This window comes from Panthera pardus, unplaced genomic scaffold (genome assembly GCF_024362965.1).
Source record: "Panthera pardus isolate Hobbes unplaced genomic scaffold, ASM2436296v1 HiC_scaffold_4, whole genome shotgun sequence".
NCBI classification, from domain to species: Eukaryota; Metazoa; Chordata; class Mammalia; order Carnivora; family Felidae; genus Panthera; species Panthera pardus.
Window position 1 is genome coordinate 15624568 of NW_026526969.1, and position 22583 is coordinate 15647150.

The 22583-nt window shown below is 63.4% G+C and overlaps 1 protein-coding gene across 1 annotated transcript; it reads right to left on the reverse strand.

The window, feature by feature from the left end:
• Positions 1-818: 818 nt before the first annotated feature.
• GET4 (guided entry of tail-anchored proteins factor 4) lies at positions 819-22184 on the reverse strand. The gene is given in 11 exon segments (XM_053894219.1): positions 819-1105; positions 6248-6284; positions 6286-6321; positions 6456-6531; positions 6684-6824; positions 7875-7921; positions 7923-8014; positions 16062-16211; positions 16596-16677; positions 17010-17088; positions 21925-22184. Coding segments are annotated over 11 exon segments (981 nt in total). The 5' UTR covers positions 22080-22184; the 3' UTR covers positions 819-1019.
• Between the last annotated feature and the right edge of the window lie 399 nt (positions 22185-22583).

Genomic DNA, 22583 nt, shown 5'->3' on the forward strand with positions numbered 1-22583 from the left:
GCCAACCCGTACCACCACCTGCTCCGGAGAGCCATGCCGGGCAGCTGGGGGGGCCCCGGCGTGGCCTGTCCCACCTCCCCCGCGGCCTGTCTGTGGTGTCTCCACATCTCCGCACGCACCGCCACGTGTCTACACCAGAGCCACGAGACCTGCGACCGGCCGCGCGTGGCCATCCACAGCACCCACGTGGGCACGGTCCAGACAGCCCTGGCCAGGCCGGACTCGGCAGCCGCTCCCCGCTGCGCACTCAGAAAGGACGAGCACGGCAAAACCCAGTATAAAGGATTTATTTAAACTCAACAATTAACACAAACCTTCCTTTAAACTTCGTTTTACAGTCAATAAAAGTGTGTGTATCTTACGCCTTGCCATGCATGATCACTGTGTATTAATCTACAACTCTTATTTTAAATTGTGAAAAAATAAAGTGTCTCCCCTCTTGTAATCGCCCTGGGAACACCGGGTCTGGCATCAGCGAGAAAGGGCAGATCCGATCACTCCCGGACTGGCTGTTCGGTTAAACCCTAAAACGTCAGGTCAGAGGAATCAACCACCCAATGAAAATAAATACCAGCCTTTCGAGACGTGGAAAAGACTCCCGATCCCCTCGCGAGGCCCGTCCCGGGCGGCCGCGGCCTCGGGATTTGGCACAGAACAGCCGCCCCGATGCTCTCCGGGCCACCGGTGGCCGGGCCACCGCAGGACATCCAGGTGGTGCTGGCTGGGCGGCGGCCACCCCCCACGCCACCCGTGACGGGGACGGGCCTCCGTCGGACGCCAGGCGGCCTCCCGAAGCAAACCAGACACAGAGGACAGGGAGAGGGTGGGAGCGCGGCAAGGCCCGTGCTTTATTGTGGTCAGTCTGGAGGTGCAGCGCAGCCCAGCCAGCACAGCCGCGGCGGAGGCGCAGCCCGGGGCGGGCGCGCAGACGCCAACGCGGCCACGGCAGCCGCGGACCGGGAGCCCCCGGGCGTGGGGGCCCGGGCTCGGGGCGGCTTCGTGCGGGCCGCCGGGCGGGGTCAGTCGAGCTCGATGGGGCTGCTGTCGTCCTGACTGTCCTCGCCCTCCTGCTCCGAGGCGCCCATGAGGCTGCTCAGAAGGTTCCCTGGAAGCAAACGCAGGCGCCGTGAGGCACAGCGGCCCCGCGCTGCCGGCACCCCTGCCCGGGGAACCCCACCTTCCACGGCACCGCGACCCGGGGCCCGGACGGGAGGCGCGGGGGCCCCACCACGCGTCCCTGGGAACGCAGATGCCTGTGCACGGAGCCCTCGGAGTTGTCAGTAACCCGCGGTCACAGGGACGTCACCATCCACCGACACGAGGCCGTAAATTACACACGTGCTGACTTAAAGGTATCCAGAAACGGGTCGGGATGCGTCAGAGACCCCAGGGCCACACGCGGAGACGTTAATGGCTGTCGCCCACTGGGGCAGTCACCACGGACACTTTGCCTCACTCTGATCTCATCCACGGAACGACTACTGTGTCACCACAGGGTCAGCAGTTTACAAAGTCCTCTGAAGCCAAGCCACCGAGAAAGTAAGAACACACGCACACGGGAACGACGTTCTCGGACAGACTGCCACGAAGGTGCAGAATTGTCCCCGATCTGCCGCTAACCCGGGTCCAACGAACACACCAGCAGCACTCTGGGCACCGGAAGGGCCGACTCTGAAGTTCTGGTGGGAAACGAGCGAGCACGAAGTAGGAGGACGCGCGCGGCGAGGAGTGAGGCTGGACGTCAGGCCCGACAGATGCAAACACGCAGCCCCCAGGCCCGGGTGAACCCACAGTGCACCTACACGCAGCTGCACAGGAAGGAAGGTGGGTCTCCACCCCCCACCCTCCCCGGCACAAATCCGGACGCCAGACACACGGTTTACAACTAGAAAGTCAAACCGTGTTCCCCAGGAGGCGGCTTTCCACACAGTCTCAGGAAGACCTTTCCACGGTTTGGCCCACGTGCATCAAAATGGCACACGTCCGCCCAGCCCAAGCCCGAGGGACCGACGAGGCAGGGTGCCACGTGGACTCGGACAGCAGGACGGGGGCAGGGTCACGGAGCTTTGCGGGACGAGCCCGCGGCTGAGCCTGGCACCTGGGGCAGCCTCAGCTCCATCAAGAGCCAGGCGCAGTCAGTGCGGAGGATATGTCGCAAGGACACACAACAGCCATCTGCGTGTTTTTGCAGTTACTTCCACAAGGAAGCTGAGGAAGGGAAGAAGTCCGAACGGCAAGGCGGATTTCAGTGCGTGCTGGCGAATACGAACTCCACGAGGCAACACCTACCCGCTCAAAAGTAGTGGCACATCGAGGCTCGTAAAAGCCACTCTCAGATGAAGGGCTACAATGGCCCCTGCCCCGGTGGAGGTCAAAGTTCACATGGGACCCCAGTGAAGGTGACGGCACGTGGTGTTGAGGCCTGGGGCCGCCAGGCTAGGCAGACGAGGGGCGGAGGCCTGGCCTCGAGACGCCGGGTCAGAAACCTGGCATCTAACAGCGGCCAAGACCAACCCATGAAGAAATGCACGGTGTGCACGGGGCTGGTAAATGAGTCAGGAGCCCCCCTCGGGAACCAACCCCCCCCCCCCCCCCGACAGAGCAAAGTCCCGGTCCCGACGGCCTCACTGGCGAGTCCCGCCGAACGCTTCAAGGACACCCCACGCCGGTCCTTCTCAGACTTCTCCAGAAACACTGAGGAAGAGGGAGCGTGTCCCAACTCCTTCCAGGCGGCCGGCGTAGCCCCCATACCAAAGCCCAAGGCGCCGGGAGGAGATCGGGACCGCCACCCCTCGTGAGCGCTGATGCAAACAGACCGCGACAGCGCACGCACGGACGACGCGCCCCGAGGGGCCTCGCGCCTGCACCGCGAGGAGGGCTCCCACGACAGGCCGGCAGGGGGGCGCGGCCCCTGGGCAGAGGGGGGAAGACCCACGCGATCGTCCACCTCCATGGACGCGGGATCGGCCCCTGGCCGGCCCCACGCGGTCATCACGGCACTCAACCAACCGGAACGGGAGGAGCCACCTCCACACGGTCCCCGCCGTCTCTGGAGAGCCCACGGGGGACGTCATGCGCAGGGGCGAGACACTGAGAGCTCCTCCTCGAGGAGCAGACACGCGAGGAGGGCCTTGCCACCTCCATTCCACACCGAACTGGAAATTCCAGCCAGAGCAGGCAGGGAGAGAGAGAAGGAAAAGGCACCCACGGCGCAAAGGAAGCAGCCAAACCGTGTTTGCGCAGGACGTGGTCCTGCCACACAGAAAACCCCAAGGGCTGCACGAAACAGCCGTCGGAGCAGGTGAATTCAGCAAAGGAGCGGGATACAAAGTCAGCACACGGAGATCCGTTGAATTTCTCTACACCAATAATAAATAACCAGAAAAAATATCAAGAACAATTCCATTCACAGCAGCATCCACGAGAATAAAACACTGAGGGACTGGCTTTAACTGAAAGGCTGAACGACTCATGAATGAAAGTGATAAAACGCTGAAAGTCACTGGAGTCACAAATAAACGGAAATGCTTTCCGTGTCCACGGGTTGGAAAACGCGATACCGTGTAAATGCCAATACCCTCCAATGCCGTCTACAGGATCAATGCAGTCCTTGTCAAAACCTCAACGAACGTTTTTGCAAGAAAAGAAGAACCCACTTTAAAATTCAAACAGAATTGCAAGAGACTCAAACAGCCAAAACTACCTTGAACAAGAACAAAACCGGAGAGCTCACGGTTCCTGATTGCAAAACTTTGTACAAACTAACCAAAGCGGTGTGGTGTGGGCAAAGACAGACACACACACGCACACACACACACACACACGCACACACGCACGCACGCACGCAAAGACCCATGGAACAGAACAGAGAGCCAGAAACAGGCCCGAGCACATGGGGGTCAAACATATCTGACCAGCCTGACAAGACCACTCATGGAAGATCAGTCTCTTCAACAAACGGGACACTGGGCCCCGACCTCGCGTGCACACAAAAAAATACCTCAAAATGGATCAAGGACCTAAACGTAAGCCCCAGAACAGTAAAACTCGCAGAAGACACAGAGTGAAAGCTTCCCAGCACTGGACCTGGCGAAGACTGTGGCTGGGACACGCAAGGCCCAGGGAACGGAGGAGACACAAACGGGACTTGGTGGAAATTTTAAGTTCTGCGTCAGAGGACGCCACCCAGAGTGAAAAGGCTGCTGGGTGTTGGGAGGGGCGAACAGGCAGAGCACAGAGGATTTTTAGGGCAGAAACCACTCTGAAGGACTCTCTAATGGTAGGTGTGTGTGTCTAAACCTATAAATGTACGGCATTAAAAGTGACCCTGAATGTAAACCATGAACTTCAGGTGAGAGTGATGTGTCCGTGCAGGTACAATTTCAACAAGTCCCCCCTCTGTCGCGGGATGCAAGTACCAGAAAGGGCTGTGAGGGGCAGGGAGGTACACGGAAAATCTCGGGGCCTTCCTCTTTACGTCTGTGAAACTTAAGCTACTTTAAAAAATAAAGTCTGGGGGCACCTGGGTGGCTCAGTCGGTCAAGCGTCCAACTTCAGCTCAGGTCATGATCTCACGGTTCATGAGTTCGAGCCCCACATCGGGCTCTGTGCTAACAGCTCAGACTCTGGAGCCTGCTTTGGATTCTGTGTCTCCCTGTCTCTCTGCCCCTCCTCTGCTCCCCTCCTCTGCTCATGCTTTCTTCCTCAAAAATAAATAAACGTTAAAAACATTTATTACAATAAATAAAGTCTTAAAAAAAGCAATCCACAGAACGGGAAAAAGTATTTCTGAATCTTACATCTGACAAGTGTAGAGAATTCGTCAACTTGATTCAAAAATAAGCACGTGACTTGACCAGATATACAGGTGTACAAACAGCCAATAAGCACGAGAAAACATGCTACACGACCCTCGTCATTAGGGAGATGCGACCCAGCCACAGCGAGCTCCCACCTCACACCCCGTCGGACGGCTGCCAGTAAAACACAGAAAACGGCAAACGTGGGCGAGGATGTGGAAAAACCAGACCCCTCGCGCACAGCTGGCGGGACATGTCTGTCGGGCACAGTCCTGGTAGCGACTCCAAACTTGAACACAGAACTTCAATGTGACCTGGTGAGTCCAGTTTGGGGTGTACTACCCAAAGCACTGGGCGCAGGGACCCCAGCAGACAGGTGCACCCCATGTTCACAGCAGCAAATTCACGCAGCTAACAGGAGGAAGCAACCCGTGTGCATCACAGATGAAGGTAACACAACACGCTCCATCCACCCACGAAATACCACTCCACCTTAAAAGGGAAGGAAGTTCTGGCACCTGCTCCAACATGGGCGGACCCTGCAAACACCACGGTGAGTGACACAAGCCAGATACAGGAGGACACGCACTGGGACCCACTCCCACGAGGCCCCGGGTCGTCAGAGTTAGGGACACGGGAGGACATGCACTGGGACCCACTCCCACAAGGCCCCGGGGTCGTCAGAGTTAGGGACACGGGAGGACACGCACTGGGACCCACTCCCACAAGGCCCCGGGGTTGTCAGACTCACGGACACGGGAGGACACGCACTGGGACCCACTCCCACGAGGTCCCGGGGTCGTCAGACTCACGGACACGGGAGGACATGCACTGGGACCCACTCACACACGAGATCCCGGGGTCGTCAGACTCATGGACACGGGAGGACACGCACTGGGACCCACTCCCACGAGGCCCCAGGTCGTCAGACTCACGGACACGGGAGGACACACACTGGGACCCCACTCACATCGAGGTCCCCGGGGTCGTCTGCCTCACAGACACAGGAGGACACGCACTGGGACCCACTCACTCGAGGTCCCGGGGTCGTCTGACTCACGGACACAGGGTAGGTGGTGGGACCGTGTCTGGGGGAGCGGGTGGACGTCCGTGTAGAACGGACAGAATCTCAACGTGGGGAGATGGAACATTCTGGAAATGGACGGTGCAGATGGCTGCGCAGCAGCGTGAATGTGCTCAGTCCCCTGAGCTGTTCAGTTAGAAATGGTTAAAATAGCAAATTTCATGATACGTGTATTTTACCAAAAAAGCGTAAGATAAAAGAAAAAGCCCACCGACGGGGCCCTGGGACGACAGGGCCCGCACGGCTGTGTGGGAGTCTACTGGAAGAAGGACCTCAGGGCCGAGCAGACACGGAGCCCGGGAGAGGACCGCACCTGAGCCCGCCCCCGCTCCCTCCCTGCGCCCCCGCCGCCCCCCCCACTCACCCAGCAAGCCCCCGTACGAAGACGTCTGCTTGGGGGGGCACCCCGAAGAACAGCTGTCCTATCCGGTCCAGGTACTGCAAGGGGCAGAGGCACGGGTTCAGCAGGGCGCAGACACGCGGGCGACGCGACCTCCCACCCGCCCGGTCCCCGAGGCTCCCCGTGCCCTCTCCTCCTCCAGCCGTCGCCCCGGCCCCCACGCGCCCCTCACCTCATTGTACATGGGGTCCCGCCGGAGGGACGGCTGGTACTGCTCACACAGCACCGTGAACACGGTCAGTTTGCCCCTGAAGCGACACAGGTGGCAGCACGGATGTCTAGGAGAGGGCCAACGTGCAGGGCACACGCACGTGCCCCTCCATACGTGAGCGCATCCCTCTGTGCGCTCTGTACCCCCCTCCTCCCCCCCCCACGACCCCTCCACGCACACACAACTCACCCATCTACGGCCAGCAGCAGAAACCAGATGAAATTTAGCAGAGGCTGCACAAACGGAGGGCCGTTCTCGATGGACGGGTGTTTCTGCGTGTACGTTGTGAACACCACTGACGCACTGCTTTTGTTCTTTAAACAGAGAAACCTGGAAGGGACGCCCTAGTAAGCAGGGTACCGAGGCAGAAACAAGGGGCTCACACAGACGCTCACGTGAGCACCAGACCTGGGACGCTTCTGGGGGCACAGCGGAAGGCCGTCCCCAAACAGCACACGGGGGCCCCCGCCACGCACGGCACCTCTCCGCAATCGCCATTTCCAAGGCGAGGACGTGAAGCTCGCGAGGGTGACCGTGTCTGTGGCGGGTTCTCGAACTCAAGGCCGCGCGCGCCCCAGCAAGTCAGCCCAGGGCCTGGGGAGCCTGGGGAGCGTGCGGGGCAGTGGGACAGGCTCTGACTCCCGCCCCGTGGGGCCATCTCCACGGCCTTCCCGTGGCCCCCTGTCCCTCCTCGTCAAAGTGCGAGTGAGGTGACCGGGTGGTCTCGGGATCCACACACAGGCACCGTGCACCACACAGCTGGGCTCGGGGGCTCTGGAGTCCCCGAAACTCTCCATTTAGAGGCACAGACACGTATCGGGCCGCCGAGCGGCGGAGCGGGAGCTCCGAGGTGCCGTCAGGTCCAGCGAGTGTGCCGTGGCCCCCCTCCCGTTCACGTGCACAGAACGTGTCCTGTCCCGACACCCGGCCACTGATTCCGGGGGTTTCCGAGGCGGGAGCGTGGGCCCACCCTGCCTCCCTCCCAAGCTGTGCGTGCTCGACGGTCCCGGAAAACCACTGGCGAGGGGGCAGGGAGGCGGTGTGACGGGAGCAGGGGAACCTCACACGAGACGTCCGGGACCCACACTCGCTCCTCGACCTGGGACACCTCGGACATCTTATTAAATACGCACACCCCCCGAATGACAGCGGCCTGCCGCCCAGAAGATCTAGAGAGAACGGAACACGGGGAGGAATGGCAGGACGCCGGTCAGAACACTCCCTTCCGTGGCTGCCCGACTCGAATCCCCACAAACGGTCCGGGGGGCCGGGGCGACAACACACAGCCTCCCCGACAGGTCTGCGGCAGGGTCGCGGGGCGACGACCCTGGGTGGCGCCTCGGCCAGGTGACAGGAGACCGAGCCAAGGCGGGCACCTACTGTAGCACGGCCTGGGCCACGAACATATCCACCTCGCTGCGGAAGCCCCCTGGACGTGGAGTACTCGACGAGCATGTGCGCACAGCCCTCGCCGTCCCGCGAGTGCAGGAAGTGGTACCGGGACTCGCAGTAGTTCTGCTCTGCGGGAGGGAAGCGGACACCCGTGAGCCCCCGAGCGCTCCGCACACCCGCCCGGCCCCCCCTCCCTCCGCACGCCTGCCTGTGCCCCGCACCCCCCGCCCTGGGCACCCCCTGCACACCTGCCTGTGCCCCCGCACATCCCGCCCTGGGCACCCGCTGCACTCGGCACACCCGCCCTGCCCCGACCCCCCCCCCCCCCCCCCCCGGCCCCTGCACACCCGCCTTGGGCACCCCCTGCACTCGGCACCCCCCCCCGCCCCCCCACACCTGCCTGTGCCCCGCACACCCGCCTGGGCACCCCCCCCCGCCCCCCCATACCTGCCTGTGCCCCGCACACCCGCCCTGGGCACCCCCCTGCACTCGGCACACCCGCCCTGCCCCGCCCCCCCCCCCCCCCCCCACGCCTGTGCCCCGCACACCCGCCCTGGCCCACCCTCCCGCCGCATGCCTGCCTGTGCCCCGCACACCCCGCCCTGGGCACCCCCTGCACACCTGCCTGTGCCCCGCACACCCGCCCTGGGCACCCCCCCCCGCCCCCCCATACCTGCCCTGTGCCCCGCACACCCGCCCTGGGCACCCCCTGCACACCTGCCTGTGCCCCCGCACACCCGCCCTGGGCACCCCCTGCACTCGGCACACCCCGCCCTGCCCCCCCCCCCCCCCCCCCCGGCCCCCCTGCACACCTGCCTGTGCCCTGCACACCCGCCTTGGGCACCCCCTGCACTCGGCACCCCCCCCGCCCCCCCCCCACCTGCCTGTGCCCCACACACCCGCCCTGGGCACCCCCTGCACTCGGCACACCCGCCCTACCCCGCCCCCCCACCCCCCGCCTGTGCCCCGCACACCCGCCCTGGCCCCCCTCCCTCCGCACGCCTGCCTGTGCCCCACACCCCCGCCCTGGGCACCCCCTGCACTCGGCACACCCACCCTGCCCCGCGCCCCCCCCCCCCCCGGCCCCTGCACACCTGCCTGTGCCCTGCACACCCGCCCTGGGCACCCCCTGCACTCGGCACACCCGCCCTGGCCCCCCTCCCTCCGCACGCCTGCCTGTGCCCCACACCCCCGCCCTGGGCACCCCCTGCACACCTACCTGTGCCCCGCACACCCGCCCTGGGCACCCCCCCCCGCCCCCCCATACCTGCCTGTGCCCCGCACACCCGCCCTGGGCACCCCCTGCACTCGGCACACCCGCCCTACCCCGCCCCCCCCCCCCCCCCGCCTGTGCCCCGCACACCCGCCCTGGCCCCCCTCCCTCCGCACGCCTGCCTGTGCCCCACACCCCCGCCCTGGGCACCCCCTGCACTCGGCACACCTGCCCTGCCCCGCCCCCCCCCCCCTCCCCCGGCCCCTGCACACCTGCCTGTGCCCTGCACACCCGCCCTGGGCACCCCCTGCACTCGGCACACCCGCCCTGGCCCCCCTCCCTCCGCACGCCTGCCTGTGCCCCATACCCCCGCCCTGGGCACCCCCTGCACACCTGCCTGTGCCCTGCACACCCACCCTGGGCACCCCCCCCCGCCCCCCCATACCTGCCTGTGCCCCGCACCCCCGCCCTGGGCACCCCCTACACTCGGCACACCCGCCCTGCCCCGCCCCCCCCCCCTCCCCCGGCCCCTGCACACCTGCCTGTGCCCTGCACACCCGCCCTGGGCACCCCCTGCACTCGGCACACCCGCCCTGGCCCCCCTCCCTCCGCACGCCTGCCTGTGCCCCATACCCCCGCCCCTGGGCACCCCCTGCACACCTGCCTGTGCCCTGCACACCCACCCTGGGCACCCCCCCCCCCGCCCCCCCATACCTGCCTGTGCCCCGCACCCCCCGCCCTGGGCACCCCCTACACTCGGCACACCCGCCCTGCCCCGCCCCCCCCCCTCCCCCGGCCCCTGCACACCTGCCTGTGCCCTGCACACCCGCCCTGGGCACCCCCTGCACTCGGCACACCCGCCCTGGCCCCCCTCCCTCCGCACGCCTGCCTGTGCCCCATACCCCCGCCCTGGGCACCCCCTGCACACCTGCCTGTGCCCTGCACACCCACCCTGGGCACCCCCCCCCCGCCCCCCCATACCTGCCTGTGCCCCGCACCCCCCGCCCTGGGCACCCCCTGCACTCGGCACACCCGCCCTGCCCCGCCCCCCCCCCCTCCCCCGGCCCCTGCACACCTGCCTGTGCCCTGCACACCCGCCCTGGGCACCCCCTGCACTCGGCACACCCGCCCTGGCCCCTCTCCCTCCGCACGTCTGCCTGTGCCCCGCACCCCTGCCCTGGGCACCCCCTGCACACCTGCCTGTGCCCCGCACACCATCCCCCGCCCCCCACACACCTGAGTGCGCTCTACACCCACCCCCCAGGCGTCCCATTCACCGCCTCAAATGCCCACGGTGGGAGGGCAGGCTTCGGGCTGAAGTCCCCACGCTGGCGTCCGCATTAGCTGGCTCACGAGAGCGGGCCGACGCGAGACCCCCCGGACTCATGCTTCTGACAACTGAGACGCAGGCCCCGCAACCCCCGGCGCGCAAACGCAGCGAAGGTCCGAGTGGTGCCAGGACCAGGTCGGGCCCGCCCGTCCCCCAGGCCACACGAAGGCCCCTGCCGTCCTGACGGCCACCCGCCCTCTGTCCATCTTGCGAGGCACATTCCACATTCACTACCTCCCTCTCCGTGTCTGTGGTCCGTCCCCCTCAAGAAGCCCTGCTGGACGAAGGACTGGATGTCCCCACCAGGACTGATGTCCCAGTCAGGATGGACCCGTCCTGCGAGTGGTGAGGACACGGCTCAGCCCCACTGTTTCCCAAGAAGGGCCACACTGTCCCGCTCAACGCGGAGTCACCTAGGAGCCGCACAGACACGTACAACCTCGGGCCCCAAACTGGAACGTGCACCCCAACAGGTGAGTTGGGGGCACTCTGGCCTGACCTTCTGAGCCTGTTCCCTGGGGCCACACCTCTCACCAGGGCAGGAAGCTTTAGTGCTAACGGCACAAGAGGGGGCTGGAAGGACCTTCCAGGAGAAGTGTGCTCCAACTAACCTGTTCCTGAAGCACTCCTATTGTACGCTGCTCGTGGCACGAGCTCTACTGGTACGTTTGCTAAAAAAATAACAAAAATCCCAGCCTTCCCGACGCCAGTAAATGGCTCCCGCTGGACCCCTGCTCCCCGCACTCATTGCTCGGAAACCTGTCTCCCTGCCTGCCGGCCCTCACGACACCGACGATTCGACACCCTTCCCTCTCACCGGGCGCCGGCAACGCCTGGGCACCCCTGGCTGCCATGGCCAGGGGGGCGGGGCTCGGCATCCTACAGAGCACAGGGGTCCAGAGCGTCCGCCGCGCTGAGGCACAGCCCCGGCCTAGACCAAGCACCGCCCCACACCCTGGCCCATTTCCCAGAGTGGACCGGATCACGACCCCGTCTCGCTCACAAGGCCCCCTGGCTCCCACACCTTTCCAGGGCTGAGGCGCCGTGCCCCAGCCGCCTGCCACCTTCTACCGGGAATCGTGGCCCCCGGCTGGCCAGGACTGCTTCCTGCCACTGGCCCCAGGCCCCAGCGCCCCGCATGCAACCTTCCGGAGCTCAGAATGGTCCGAGCCCCCATTTCTTTGTGTACTTGTGCTCTCTTCTCTCCCTCAGACCATCCAAAAATAACCTTCTGGTTTTAGAGCATCCACAGGAAAAGAAAAATTGGGCAAAACCATGCCCAGATGTTCTGTCCCAGAACCAGACTGGCTCCAAGAACCATACTGGACCCTGTACAAGAGCACCTCGGGGATACTGGGGGTCAGTTCCGGATCACCACAACAAAACCAAGTTTTTGGTTTCCCAGGGCACAGAAAGCTGTGTTCACAGCCTGCTAAGCGTGCCCTAGCACTATGTGAAAACAAGAAATAGAACTTAAATAACAAAACGTTAACCATCACCCAAGCCTGCAGCGGGCTGTAACCTTTCTGCCGGTGGAAGGTTTTCCTGGAGGCCGCCGGCTGCTGACCGTCAGGGTGGAGGTTGCCGGAGGCTGGGGTGGTTCTGGCAAGTTCTGAGGTGAGACGACCAAGTCTGCTGTGCTGACTCTTTCCCGAAAGGCCTCTCCGTAGCGTGCGAGGCTGTTGGAGAGCATCGTACCCACGGGAGAACTTCCTTGACGCCTGGGGTCCAGCCGCTCACCCTCCTGTGGCTTTAGCGACTCGGTTTTCGCGCCGTTCTCAACCCTTTGGGGTCATTTCGCCCGTCCGCGCGGCGCCTTCACCAGGAGTGGGTTCCAGCTCCAGAAACCTCCTCACTTGCTCACCCGGAAGGAGCGCGGCCTCGTCTGGCGAAGCGTGAGATGGAAGCCGTCCGGCCCCCCCCGCAGGCTCCACCTCTGGTTCTGTTCTCTTCCTGTTCCCCCACATCTGCACGGACTTCCTCGCCCGTGTCCTGAACCCCTCGAGGTCGTCCCTGAGGGCTGGCATCGCCTTCTGCCAAACTCCTGTCACAACTGACATTTTGGCCTCTTCCTGCGAATCGCGTACGTTCTTAGTGGCATCAAGAACGGTGACTGCTTTCCGGCAGGTTTTCTGGCATCTAGACGGTGACTGCTTTCCGGCAGGTTTTCGGTGGACTTTTCCCACCAGAGGAGGCACCATCCGGGCAGCTACAGCCTTACGAAATGCGCCTGTCAAATGAGTCTTGAGGACCGAAACGACTCCTCGGTCCACGGGCGGCAGGACGGATGCCGAGTCAGGCACGAACACCCCGCTCGTCTCACTGCCCGTGTCCGTCCGAGCTCTCGGGTGACCAGGTGCGTCGCACCCCGTCGGCAGAGGACAGGCAGCGCTGACTCCGCGTGCTTGCTCGGGGCCCTGGGACTTGGGACGGGTCGCTGGGCACTGGCCCCGGCTTGCGGTCACCGGCTGCTGCGTCAGCCCCGGACGGGAGGGTCGGCCGGTCCCTTGAGGCTGGGAAGCCAGGTGACGACGTCTCTCCAACGACGCAGGTCCTGACGCACATCCTCGACGGCGTCTCCTGAAGACCCATGTGGCGTGGGGGCCCCTTCGTTACCGGTCGCAGCTGGATCTTCTGGATCCCCTGCGGCCGCGTCTACACCACCGTGCACTCTTCCGTCTTGGACGCGGCCTCTGCTGGCTTCAGACTCTCCTCCCGCAGCTTCCTCCCCGCCTCGGCCTTCGTGGAACTGAGGCAGTTGGCGCGTTGCTCTGGGTTGGGCTGTAGCTTACGGGGATGCCGTGGCCGGTTCGCTCTTCTGTCCCGACCGCTAAAACGGGGAGGCTGATTCCTTCCCATGCTAATTTCCTTCCGGAGCGTGTCCTTTGCGCCGACCACCCGGCTAAGCGACCGTCTGGGGCGAGGGGCCCGGTTTCCGCCTTCCTCACCGAGCTTACTCGTCCGTAGCTCGTGATCTGACGTCAGAGACGTGAGACTCTCCCTTTCGCTTGGACCCCAGGGGCCTCTGTAGGGTCATTACGCGGCCCAGTTTCAGTGTTGTTGTGTCTCGGGAAACAGGGAGGCCCGAGGACGAGGAGGGAGACGGGGAACGGCCGGTCGGGAAAGCGGTCAGCACACACGCGGTTATCGATTGTGTTTGCCCTTACGCGAACGCGGTTCCTGGTCCCCAAAACAATCACGATGGTAACGTCAAAGGTCACGGTCACAGATCACCGTGACACATTGTAACAAAAAATCTTGGGGCATCTGGATGGCTCAATTAGTTGAGCGTCCAACTCTATTTCGGCTCAGGTTGTGGGATCGGGCTGAGTGTGGAGCCCGCTTGGGATTCTCTGTCTCCCTCTGCCCCTCTGCCCAGCTCGTGCTCTCTCTCAAAACTGAAAAAAGTTAACGTTAAAAAAAATAATAAAAGAATAAAGATCTCGGAGTATCGTGAGAATTAGCAAAACGTGACACAGAGACAGCAAGCAGGCAGGCAGGCGCTGTTGGAAAACGGCGCCAATAAACGTGCTCAACACAGAGTCGCCGCAGACCGATGCGTGGGCAACGCAGGATCTGTGAGGCGTACCAGAACGAGGTGTGCCTCAAGTAGCAGACCGCCACAACACAGCAAAAACGGACAGTGGAGGCAAGCTGTGGAGGGCCAATCACCGCGGCCGCAGGCCTGTCCCCAGGGGCCACAGCTGCACAGACATCCCTAAACACAGGCTCTGGACACAAGCCACGGACGCCGGGGCAGGACAGGACGCGGGATCTGTGCCTCAGGCAATACGCACAACTGCCTATATCCTGAATTTTAAAATCATGTTCCTAAATATGAATGCCTTAAAGCTGGCTCTCAACCCCTGAGGCCCCTGAAGGACTCTTTTTTTTTTTTTTAATGTTTATTTACTTAAGAGACAGCGAGTGAGCACATGCGTAGGGGAGGGACGGAGAAGGAGAGAGAAAGAACCCCAAGCAGGCTCCCCAATGCCAGCACCGAGTCTGACGCGAGGCTCGATCCCACATACTGTGGGATCGTGACCTGAGCCGAAACCAAGAGTCAGGCCCTCAAGTGACTGAGCCGCCCAGGCGCCCCCACCTCTGAGGGTCTCTCGGAGCCACAGACGCAGGATCACGTCTGTTTTCTGCCTGGCATCTCCCCATGGACCCCCCAAATAGACTGGGCAAAAGGGACGCCAAAATAAATGCTTGCTAGGGACACAGGTTTGCTGTAGCCACCCCCGATCGCAGAGCAGGCCGTCCACCTGCATGTGCACACCCCAGGCCCCTGCAAGATGGGGCGGGAGTAAGGGGCAGGGGCCTCAGGGACCCCCCACTCCCGCCGGGCCGGCAAACACCGACGGTCTCATCCCTGAGGGGCTTCCGGGCACCCACAATGAACGAGACACTCCAGCATCGGGTGGGTGGGAGGGCGTTCTGGTGGGGACAGACGACAGACAGAAAATGCATGGGGCCCACGCGAGGCTGGAAGGCCAGGGCGGCCCGAGGGAGGGGAAGCAAGGCGCCCCCAGGGAGTGCATGCCAGCAGAGGAGGGGCCCAAACCGCCTCAGCCCCAGCGCCCAGCTGCTCCTGCTCGGGCCCCCCCCTCCGGCTCTGGGTCAAAGTGGGGAAGGGATTCAGCCGCCCTCTAAGGAGAGCGTCCTGACTGTCTGGACTTTGAACTCATGCACATCTGACCGTTATCCTCCCGGCAGCCCTCTGGGGTGCAGGCAGGGCTGGCATGCCAGCAGCTGGGGGGTCCGAGGAGCCCCACTCGTGGGTCACAGCGGGTGGGGACACGCGGAGCAGCGAGCGGTGCCGCCCCGAGAGAAGAGGGGAGGAGTCTGTGTGCTCACACAGCCGGCATCCCCGTGTGGGCGAGGGCTGGGTTCGTGGGGGGCGGCCACCACACGCGTGCCGCCGGACGAGAGGCGAAGCAGGGACGCGCTGGGCCCGCCGGCGTGGGGAGCGGGCAGGCCCATCTGACCACAGGGCCGCCTCTGGACCCAGGCTGCTTCCAGGAGGAGCCGCTAACACAGACGCGACCCGGCGGAGGGCCGCCTGCAAGTGAAGGAAGGTGCCTCTGGGCCCCCACCAAGGCACCTCCCCCCTGCCCAGCGGATGCCCGGTGACGACCCCGGGAAGGCCGACGCGCTGTGAACGAGCTGCCCGCAGCGCTCACTCAACAGGACACAGCTGTTCAAACCCTCCTGAACAAATGCTGTCCGGGTCACCAAACCCAGGGTCTTTCCCGGCCCCTGAGCACCAGACTCAGAGCTGAGGGTGCGAGCCACACCCAGAAACTGCCTGGCATCCCCCCGGCCCCCTCATCAGCCAAGTGCTTAATCAGAAGCGGAGATTTCAACTTGAAGACGACGCAGCACGCCGTGCCATCACAGGGCCCGTCTGGGGAAGATGTCCCAGAGAGGAGGCTGGGGGTGGCGGGGCGCGGACAGGAAGGGCCAGACCAGCGGAGAGCAAATCCTCCCCTCCTGGCTCCCCGCGGCCCAGGAGCACGACTGCTGACAACAGCTAACACCAGTAAGAGCCACCAAGGCATAAACAGGGGCGGCTGTCTGGGGACGGCCTGCACCCTCCCGCCGAGAGCTTTCCCCGCACGGGGCCTACCTTTCCACAGGGTGAGGGCCAGCAGCTGGTGGAGACGGGGGTGGCCCAGCTTCCCTGATCCTCCACTGGACCACTTCAGGGCTCGAGACACAAAAGCCACTCGCTCTGGGGAATTCGGGTCCATCAGACTGAACAGTTTAGCCAGATTTTCTAAAACGACACAAACACAGACCCTCATCCAGAGAAGCGCTGCCGTTCAGTGCCCCACACGCCGCAGGTCAGGGTTCACCGAAACAAGAACTATTCCGCCCCGGGGCTGAGAAATGGCGTTCTGGTGTGTCCCAGGGCTCCCCCCACCGCTGACCTCTCGGCCGCAAAGTCAGCAGCCTGGAGGCTCAGCCCGTGGCCTGGGGCAGAGCGGGAGGTGGACTAGAGCAGGGAGCTGGCCCCCAGGGGACCCGCCCCGATGCACACTCAGCATGCGGGCAGGCGAGGTGCCAGCGTCCACCAGAGAGGGCGCGTGCGTGCGCGTGCGTGTTGGGGCGTCAGTACTCCACGTGCACAGGTACCTCGTGCACAGTCAGAAAGCCTCACCCAACAGGTCAGCGGCCACCTCGACTTCTGCCTTCTCCAGCGACTCTAAGACCAACATGGACAAGTCCGCAGCGCTGTTTTGCTGCAAAACACAGAAGTGAGTGGGAATCACAGAAGCAGAGCCCTGGCTGGTCTTTAGAAGCCCCGGCAGAGCTGGACGGCTGCTCCGGTGTCCAGCCAGAAACGCGTGGCGGGGAGACGCACGGGGCCCCCCGGGCGGGGCGCCTGGAGGACGGAGACCCCGGCCGGCGCGGCACCCGGCACCCTCACACGGCACCCCGGGCACAAGCACACCCGCCTGGCGGTGGCCAGCGACAGGGACGGTCCACGGTCGTCCGCCACACCTCTCCCCGGACGCTCCTTGTCCAACCCGCAGGCCCCAAGCAGAGGGGGAAAGGCAGGCCCGCCGCGTACTTGGCCGTGGCTGAAGAACAGGAGTGCCCCCGAGCACATGAGCTCCCGCGCCTCCGTGTGCTTGCTCTGTGACATGTACCTGTAAGACAGAGAGGAGGGCGGAGCCCCAGTTAGGTCCAGTTACGCCCCGTGCTCCCCCGCAGACGTCCTGCACAGTCTGACACACTCTCGGAATCACACTCCCCCAGGCCAACGGCTACGGTTGAGAGAGAAAACGCGAAAGATACGACGTCTGAGTAAACGCAGGAACTTTATACGGCAAACGATCCCGGAAACACGCGCGTGCACCTGCGTGCGTGACCGACCAAGAACAGAGTCGAGCTGTGTCGTCGCCTGAGGCCTGCCACCTCACCGGGCGGTCACGGCACCCCGGCCCCCACCCACCGTGGCAGACAGTCCCTGCCGTCAGCAAGGCAGGCCTCGGGGGACTGGCAGACCCACACCCCCCCCCCCATCTGACAGCAGCACGGGTCGGGGGCCCGGCGCAGCTCAAAGGTCGCAGCAGAAGGACCCAGAGAAAGGCTGGATGACGTCCACACCCGAGCACACAGGCCCTGCTTCGGTGGTGGGACCCGCGTGAAGGGCAGAGCGACGTACTGGTGTCCATCGGAGAACCAAAGGTCAGGGCCCCGCTCGGGGGTCAGGACAGCAGGAGCTCACTGGGGGACGTCGACTCTCTCTGTGGTCCCCACCCCCCTCCACCCCACCCTGTCCTGCCTCACTTTCCCATTTGGGACACATCTCTCAGTTTCCTTAACTGCAGAGAGACAGACACACAGAGAAGCCGGAGCCTGGCAGGTAACTAAACACAAACAACAGGATGGCGGTCTGTCTGCGACAGGCGACATTTAGCGAAGACGAGCTGAGCCCGAGAGAGAGCCAACGGCAGGAAGCAGCTCCCCGCAGCCCGGCGCAGAGCTAAGCGCGCGACCCGACGCTCAACTCGCTGGCCGTGCGTCTATCTCCGTGATTCTCAGAAAAGAAACAGAACCAAAACAAATCAAAGAAAGATACCAAGCGAGCAGCACAAGGTGCTCCCAAGACAGGCAAACAGCAAACACGGAGGCCTGGGAGCCCGTCTGTAGCTCGCCCCCGACCGACAGGCCAGGGGGGACGTGAGCGCCTGGCTATTCAACTAACCACAGAAACGGTCTTTGCTTCACCAAGGTTCCACGACCAGAACCCCCCAGGAGAACACAGCCCCACCGTGATGAGCACACAGAAGACCCATGTGCCGGGCGGGGGCGGTACCCGGTGGGGGGGAACACGCAGCCCGGACAGAAAACCAGAAAACCACCGCCAGCCTGCGCCCCACACGCCCAGCTCGTCACAGCCCGGTCCTGCCGGGGGCCCACACTGCCACGGGCGGTCCCGGGAAGGCAAGCTCCAGAGGCACGCAGCCCCACGCTGCCATCGGCACGGACACGCGGAACCACAGACACCTCTCAGTGACCATCCTGCCAGCGTGTCGCTGCTTACGCGAGACGTGACAGGGCTCTAGACTCTCCCGTCTGAGACAACCTCTCAGAGCACCAGATGACAGAAGCCCCTGGGACAACAGGGCCTGCTTTCGAGCACCCGCAGCTCCAGGGCTGGGGGCTCCAGAGGGAGCGGAGCAACGCAAGGGTTCCACGGCGCACACGCCCGGCTCGGGGAGCTCGCGTGTTGCAGATCAAGCAAAGCTGGAAAAAACGGAAACAGTGAAAGGCGATCATGAGCAATGCACGTGCTTCTGTCTGTGGAATTCAGGGGATGGGAAGGGATTTAGAGCCGGGGCCCAAGGCGTTGGGGGGGAGGAGCTGAGAGCAGGTGGGGCACCATCCACGTGGCCCTGACGTCAGCACACATGTGTACGCACCAATGGAACCCGCACCTGGCCAGCACGTGACTGGGGCGGGGGCGGGGGGGGGGGGGGGGGGGGGGGGGGGGGGGGACGCCCCACCCAGCCTTGTGCCTTGTCGTTGATTCTGCTTTTTATTAAAAGAAGCAAGCAGGGGGCACCTGGGTGGCTCAGTCGGTTAAGCGGCCGACTTCAGCTCAGGTCACGATCTCGCGGTCGGTGAGTTCGAGCCCCGCGTCGGGCTCTGGGCTGACGGCTCAGAGCCTGGAGCCTGCTTCCGATTCTGTGTCTCCCTCTCTCTCTGCCCCTCCCCCGTTCATGCTCTGTCTCTCTCTGTCTCAAAAATAAATAAAACGTTAAAAAAAATTAAAAAAAAAAATAAATAAAAGAAACAAGCAGAACGTAACAAAAACGTTAATACTACCAATAGAAATTGTGGGGTCAGAGAAAGGTATGTCAGGAGTCAGCTAACAGCACCCCATGCTGTGGAGCTCAGGAGGGCTCAGCATCACCGCAGGGTCACCCCGAGAACACGACCACAACCCCCTGGAGCCCCCTGGCACAGCCCCCTCCTTTAGGAAAAGTTCCTTATTTGCTTGGAGGTTGCAGAGAACACGTGTTTTAAGTTTTTCTTTTAAAAATTTTCATTTGATTTGGGAGGCAAAATAGTGACACAAATCTCAGAAGGCCCCTGGGCAGGAAGACAGATTCTGGTGAAATCAGAGGGACGCGTGCTGGATGCAGAGGGGCCCCCCCGGGAGGTGACAGTGGAGGCACTGGGCCAAGGGAAGCCAGAAGTGGGGGGCTGGAGAACTACTGAGTACCCATAACCCAACAGGCCTGGAAAAGACACTCCCTCCTAGTCCCAGAGGAGCTCTGAAGACACTAAGTGGCCACCTGCCGGCACCACAGGGGGGTGGGGTGGAGTGGAGAGGGGGCAGAGCGTCCACGCCTAAGGGACGCACACCAAGTAAGCCCGACCCACCGGACTGCCCGATTCCGGGCTCCCTTCTTCAGCTGCCCTGAAGTACGACAATTACAAGTGCAATTTGTGAAAGTCTCTGACAGGTGAACGGGTACCAAGCTGTGGTCCATCCGCACTACAGAACCCCACTTGGCCACAGAAATGAATTAACGCGACGCACGGGGGTAAATCCTGAATGATCATGCTGCGTGGACCCGAAAAAGACAAAAAGAGGATATGATTCCACTTACGTCACATTCTAGAAAATGCGAATCCATCTACCGTGACCGTGACGCAGAGATCGGGGGTTGCCTGGGGGCGAGGGGTACAGATGAGAAAAACTTAGGCAGTGACGGAAACTCTTAGTGTCCTGACTGCTGACGGTTTCATGCCAAAACTCATCAGAGTGCGTGTTCTACGTAAACTCTTACACAAACGTGTATTTACTTACACAAAGACCAAAAACCTGATGTAACTCAGTGAACCTGACTTCTCCCAGAGCCACACACCCAGGAGGGTTCTAAACAGGTCCGCACGGACTGTACCCTGGGAGACAAGGACAGCTCCCGGCTGTTTCACTCAGACCTTGTGGACGCCACAAATGCCACCACCGACTTCGTCCCCAGGGGGGCCAACGGCAGAGCATTTACTTTTCCCAGCTACCAAGAGGTGAAGGTACACCCCAGTGCCCCGCGACCAAGCCAAGGCTGAGACAGGTTCGGCAAGATGTCGCGGGTCACCGGTCACAGAGCAGAGGTGGAATTCGAAGTAGGTCAAGGCTGTGCTGGCAGAGAGCATGCTTTCCGTCACCACCCCCGCCCACTCCAGACACACACCCTGCGCAGAGACACTTGCCTCTTTAGAGCTGATCAACACCTCCTTTCCCCACACGGGCAGAAGTGTCTCAAAACAAGAAACACTGTTCATTTTCGGGAAGATCCAGTTTCGCTGATTAATCACTGGGGCAAATATTTACATACAAATCCCGGAGAACAGCGAGCACGGGGCAGATCTCCAGGCCACATGGATATCTGATTGCCAAGCGGCCAGGAGGAAGGCTTCACGTTGCAAACTTCAATGCCTAGCCTACTCAAGTCTTTGGCTGATTCCCTAAACCACAACCAACTCACTCCTACCTGGTCCTCTAAGCCAACAGAGCCCACAGTCATCTGGGAGGTGACGAGCCGCACTCAGAGTACCTCGGAGTCCCCAAGACCTTGATCCAACTGGTTATTTAAAGAAAATTAAAAAACCTAGGCCGAAATGGTGAACAGGCCCGACTCTGTGGCAGTTCGGAAAGAAAAAGCAGGCCACAAAACAGCTTTAACCACCTATAAAATGCTCTTTAAGGCCTATCCGACTCGCAACGAACGGCCCATTGCGTTCTGGCCTCAACCATAGAGAAGCGGCAGAACTTACCGGAATGTGCCAAGAACCACCCAGAAATCACAGCAGCGGACGTGTTACAGCACAACTACCGAAAGAAAATTAACGCAGGCCACGCGACACTCGCCAACGCTCCAGGGCCGCACCGGAAAAGCACATTTTATCGCCCGCAACCCGCAGCGGGCCAGCTTGCACGCGTCGCGAGCCCTGAGCGCCCCCGCGCCCCGCAGCTCAGCGCCTGGGACACTCACCGTGGCGCCGGGGCTGCCGGCCGCGCAGGTGCAGGCGCAGCGCCGGGCTCGCGGGCACGGCTGGCCCAGAGCGCGGCGCAGGGGCCCCCGGGGCAGAAAGACGCTTAACCCGGACGACCGGACCGCCGGGGGACGCAGACCCCGAGGCTCGGTCCGGGGATGGCCGTGGCTGGGCGAGGCCGGCCAGGGGCCCGGAGAGTGGATGTGTCGGGCCAGGCATGGGGCGGCCGGGCCGGGACTGGGGGAGCCCCGGCTGGCGGGGAGCCGGGCCGGGGCACGGGGGAGGCCGGGCTCGGCGTCCTCAGTCCTCCGCCTCCCGGCCGCCCGCCTGCTCCGACCGCCGCGGCGACAGGCAGCGGCGCGGGCCAATGGGGGCGCGGGGCGGCGCGGCGCGGCCAATGGAAGGCGGCCGGGGGCGGGGCGCCAGGCTCGGCGGAAAGCCCTGGAAGGCGGCGGCCGCGGCGCAGCGGCTACCTGAAGAACAGGGTCCGGTACATCTGGTGCGCCTCGTAGTAGTCACCCTTCTCGACGCTGGCGCGCAACTTGCCCTCCACGCGCTGGACACCGCCGCGATTCCGGGCGCCGTTCCGGGCACTCTCCTGCTCGGCCATCGCCGCCGCCGCCGCCATCGGGCCGGCGCTCCGCGAAGGGCTGACGCTGTCGCAGGCGCGGTCGGCAGCGCCTCTCGGCTTCCGTCCCGGCGGCCGTCCGACGCCCTCTACGGTGGCCCGCGAGGAGCCGCGCGCAGCTGGAGGCGGGCGCGCCGGCGGGCGACCACGTGATCGCGGGGCGGGGCCGTGGAGCCAGCGGCGGACGGCCACGTGACCTCGGGGCGGGGTCGCGGAGTCTGCGGAGGGCGGCCGCGTGGCGGCTGGGCGGGGTGGAGGCGGCGCGCACGTGACCGCGGCTCGCTGGCTGACGCCACAATGGCGGCGGCACGTGACGACCGGGTTCTGGGGCGCTGCGGGGGAGAAACTGAGGCTGAGCGGCGCGGGGCTGGGGAGGGTGGCCTGAGGCGAAACAAGCGGCATTTCAGCCATCGTTGGGACGCAAAGATTCCTAAATAAAAGCTGTGTTTTCACGCTTTCGGGCGCGGGCCGTGCAGGGGAGGTGAGGGTCCTGATTTGGCCCGG